General features: G+C 37.9%; 1 protein-coding gene across 1 annotated transcript; it reads right to left on the reverse strand.

Moving 5' to 3' along the window:
* Positions 1-179: 179 nt before the first annotated feature.
* On the reverse strand, positions 180-1,313 carry LOC106320518 (cytochrome P450 72A15-like). Its single transcript, XM_013758889.1, has 3 exons — positions 1,069-1,313; positions 385-760; positions 180-296 (listed from the first exon to the last, which is right to left on the reverse strand). The coding sequence occupies exons 1-3, from the start codon at positions 1,311-1,313 to the stop codon at positions 180-182; spliced, it is 738 nt and encodes a 245-aa protein (XP_013614343.1).
* Positions 1,314-1,583: the final 270 nt, after the last annotated feature.

Raw genomic sequence — 1,583 nt, forward strand, 5'->3', positions numbered from 1 at the left:
TTTAGTCTAGGGTTTTAGATGCGAGATGTTACTATATATATCTTGTATTCGAAGTAACCCTAAACTTGCACTTCGTAAGCTCAATATCGTCTCCAATAATAAGATCTCGCTTTGCCCGTGGATGTAGCCCTAGGGGTGAACCACGTTAAATATCTGTGTCGTAGTTACATCGCTTTTATTCATCTGTTTCCGCATTTGTTCCTTCTCACGTCCGTTACAACATCTTTGTTGACTTCTCTTCTAAGCAGAGACACCAGAGGGTATAGCCTTAAAACCTCATAGAAGGCCATACTCATCTGGTTGACAATGGAAACTCAAGTATTCAATCTTGTAACTATAAGTTCAGTCTTGTTGTGCAAGTAAATGGTGAAAACTTTTACTTACCACTTTGAGGTGGCTAAGAGACTCTATATCGGGTTTGTTATTCTTATCATCAAGTATTAGCCTCACTTCCTCTTGCGCCCGTTCTTGCCAATCTTGGTGTTGACTTAGTAGAATCATTGTCCAGACCAAGAGTACTGAAGTTGTCTCTTGTCCTGCGAAACAAAACAGCTTGCACTCCTCTATCTCATCTTCAATGCTCATTCCGTTTCCTTTACCTTGTCCTAAATTGGATTCAAGAAGTGTACCTAGCAGATCTTGGCTTGTTGCTTCCCCAGCTTCTCTCGCCCTTAACCTTTTGTCAACGATCCCTCTCAGTATAGCTTGGCTTTCTCTAGCTGCTGCTTTCATCCTTCTATTACCCTGGGTTGGGAGAGAACTACATAGACAAAAGAACAGATCATATGAATCCACATGGGTAATCAAGTTATAAAACTGAGAACGAAAATGGATAAATTTATTGAATCAGTTTATTCTACGGATGAGTTTGTTAGCACGTATCATTGTTTTTTCCGGTTTAAAATAGTTCTTAAAATTAAAAATGTATGTGTTGTAAGCTATATTTCATGTAATGTGTTAAACCGTATTTGATTTTAATAAAGTCCTAATCGTTTGACAGAAAAAAAAATGGTTAGTCAAAATCTAGAGGCCTAGTCTTATAACCAGGTTAGTTGAGGTTTTCAATACCTATATCCAGGGATGAAAGCTTTACGAAAAGCTTGTATGATGAGCTCAGATAGTTCTGCTTGGAGCTCAAATATCCTATGCCCTTCTTTATAGCTGCTGCCAAAAGCAGTACGAGAGATCACATCTGCAGTCATACTCATAAGCCAAGGCCAAACATCCACCTCACAGGATGACCCTTTGTCCAAGACTATATTGTCCCATTTGCCAACTACCTCGCTACAGCTTTGGTGGAACGCAGGTATCATATTCTATACAAAGAAACACAAGGCACAAACTGGATCAGATCCAAAGCAACCAACATACATACATGTATCATACCTAAACAAGGCCGAATCTGAGATTAGAAAGTCATAAATATTTTTAGGTCAATCTTAATAATTTTGTTTTTGATAATTTGAAGATCATGTAACCTATGTATAATTCTTTAGCCGAATTTTTCATTAGAGTGTGTCTAGAACCAGCCATGTAGATAAAGTATGCTAATGTGATTAGGGACTATAGAAAAATGAAAGCAA

Source organism: Brassica oleracea, unplaced genomic scaffold (assembly GCF_000695525.1).
Source record: "Brassica oleracea var. oleracea cultivar TO1000 unplaced genomic scaffold, BOL UnpScaffold00948, whole genome shotgun sequence".
Classification (NCBI taxonomy): domain Eukaryota; kingdom Viridiplantae; phylum Streptophyta; class Magnoliopsida; order Brassicales; family Brassicaceae; genus Brassica; species Brassica oleracea.

Coding starts and splice junctions, on each gene's coding strand:
- LOC106320518 (XM_013758889.1), bottom strand. CDS start 1,313: ATGATACCTGCGTTCCACCAAAGCTGTAGCGAGGTAGTTGGCAAATGG. Junction 761..1,068: donor GCTTTCATCCCTGGATATAG/GTATTGAAAACC, acceptor TTGTCTATGTAG/TTCTCTCCCAACCCAGGGTA. Junction 297..384: donor CTCTTAGCCACCTCAAAGTG/GTAAGTAAAAGT, acceptor ATTGTCAACCAG/ATGAGTATGGCCTTCTATGA.